The sequence below is a fragment of the Octopus bimaculoides genome, chromosome 18 (genome assembly GCF_001194135.2).
Source record: "Octopus bimaculoides isolate UCB-OBI-ISO-001 chromosome 18, ASM119413v2, whole genome shotgun sequence".
Taxonomy (NCBI): Eukaryota; Metazoa; Mollusca; class Cephalopoda; order Octopoda; family Octopodidae; genus Octopus; species Octopus bimaculoides.
The window spans coordinates 6,881,318-6,882,263 of record NC_068998.1 but is presented as its reverse complement, the minus strand read 5'-3'; the positions used below and the strand labels follow the sequence as shown (position 1 = coordinate 6,882,263).

The 946-nt window shown below is 38.1% G+C and overlaps 2 protein-coding genes across 3 annotated transcripts in view; both read right to left on the bottom strand.

The window, feature by feature from the left end:
* Window positions 1-453, bottom strand: part of LOC106871988 (uncharacterized) — a 37,140-nt gene extending 36,687 nt beyond the window's left edge. Inside the window, exon 1 of the mRNA XM_014918783.1 lies at window positions 429-453. Within this exon, the coding sequence (XP_014774269.1) occupies window positions 429-453 (25 nt within the window). The remainder of the gene's footprint in view (window positions 1-428) is intronic.
* Window positions 1-946, bottom strand: part of LOC106871989 (cilia- and flagella-associated protein 221) — a 20,342-nt gene that overhangs the window by 1,298 nt on the left and 18,098 nt on the right. The gene's annotated exons all lie outside the window — the stretch shown is intronic.

The following is a 946-nucleotide window of genomic DNA, read 5'->3' as shown; positions in this document are numbered from 1 at the left end:
ATATATATATAGATATATATATATATATATACATACATATAGATATCATCATCATCATCATCATCATCATCGTTTAACGTCTGCTTTCCATGCTGGCATGGGTTGGATGGTTTGACTGGGGACTGGTGAGCCAGATGGCTGCACCAGGCTCCACTCTGCCAGATCAGATTGGAGCCTGGTGCAGCCATTATATATCTGCTATATCAGAAATCTGATATAGCAGATATATAATTGTTTTTGTTTACCAAAACCACACACAACATTTTCGTCAGCATAGGGCTATAGTAGACGACACTTTGCCCAAGGTGCCATGCCGTAGGACTGAACCCAGAACCATGTGGTTGAGAAACAACCGTCTTACCACACAGCCATGCCTCTTTAATAGTTACATTATGAAACACGGCAATTTTGCTTCACCAATGATCTACCTGGTTGGTTCTTCTTCTCAATCATTTCTTCAACATTAATACAGCGAAATCCAATTTATTTGGTCAGTATGAAAGGGAAGCATCTGTCTACACCAAATCGGATTTCTGTGAATCTCTAATGAATTCAGGAGATGATAATATCAATGAGAATACATGTTGACATTAAATAAAACGAGACGAATATATTTGCTTCAATTTCCGTCCGATTTCAATTACATTCTTTTATATCTATCGTTTTTACTCTCAACGAATCTGGATCTACTCAACACCAGACATGTTTTCCTTCTAAATATGTTTCTGACATCACATAAATATATATATAAATTGGGTGTGTATATATACTCTTTTACTCTTTTACTTGTTTCAGTCATTTGACTGCGGCTATGCTGGAGCACCGCCATTAGTCGAGCAAATTGACCCCAGGACTTATTCTTTGGAAGCCTAGTACTTATTCTATCAGTCTCTTTTGCCGAACCACTAAGTTACGGGGACGTAAACACACCACCATCGGTTGTCAA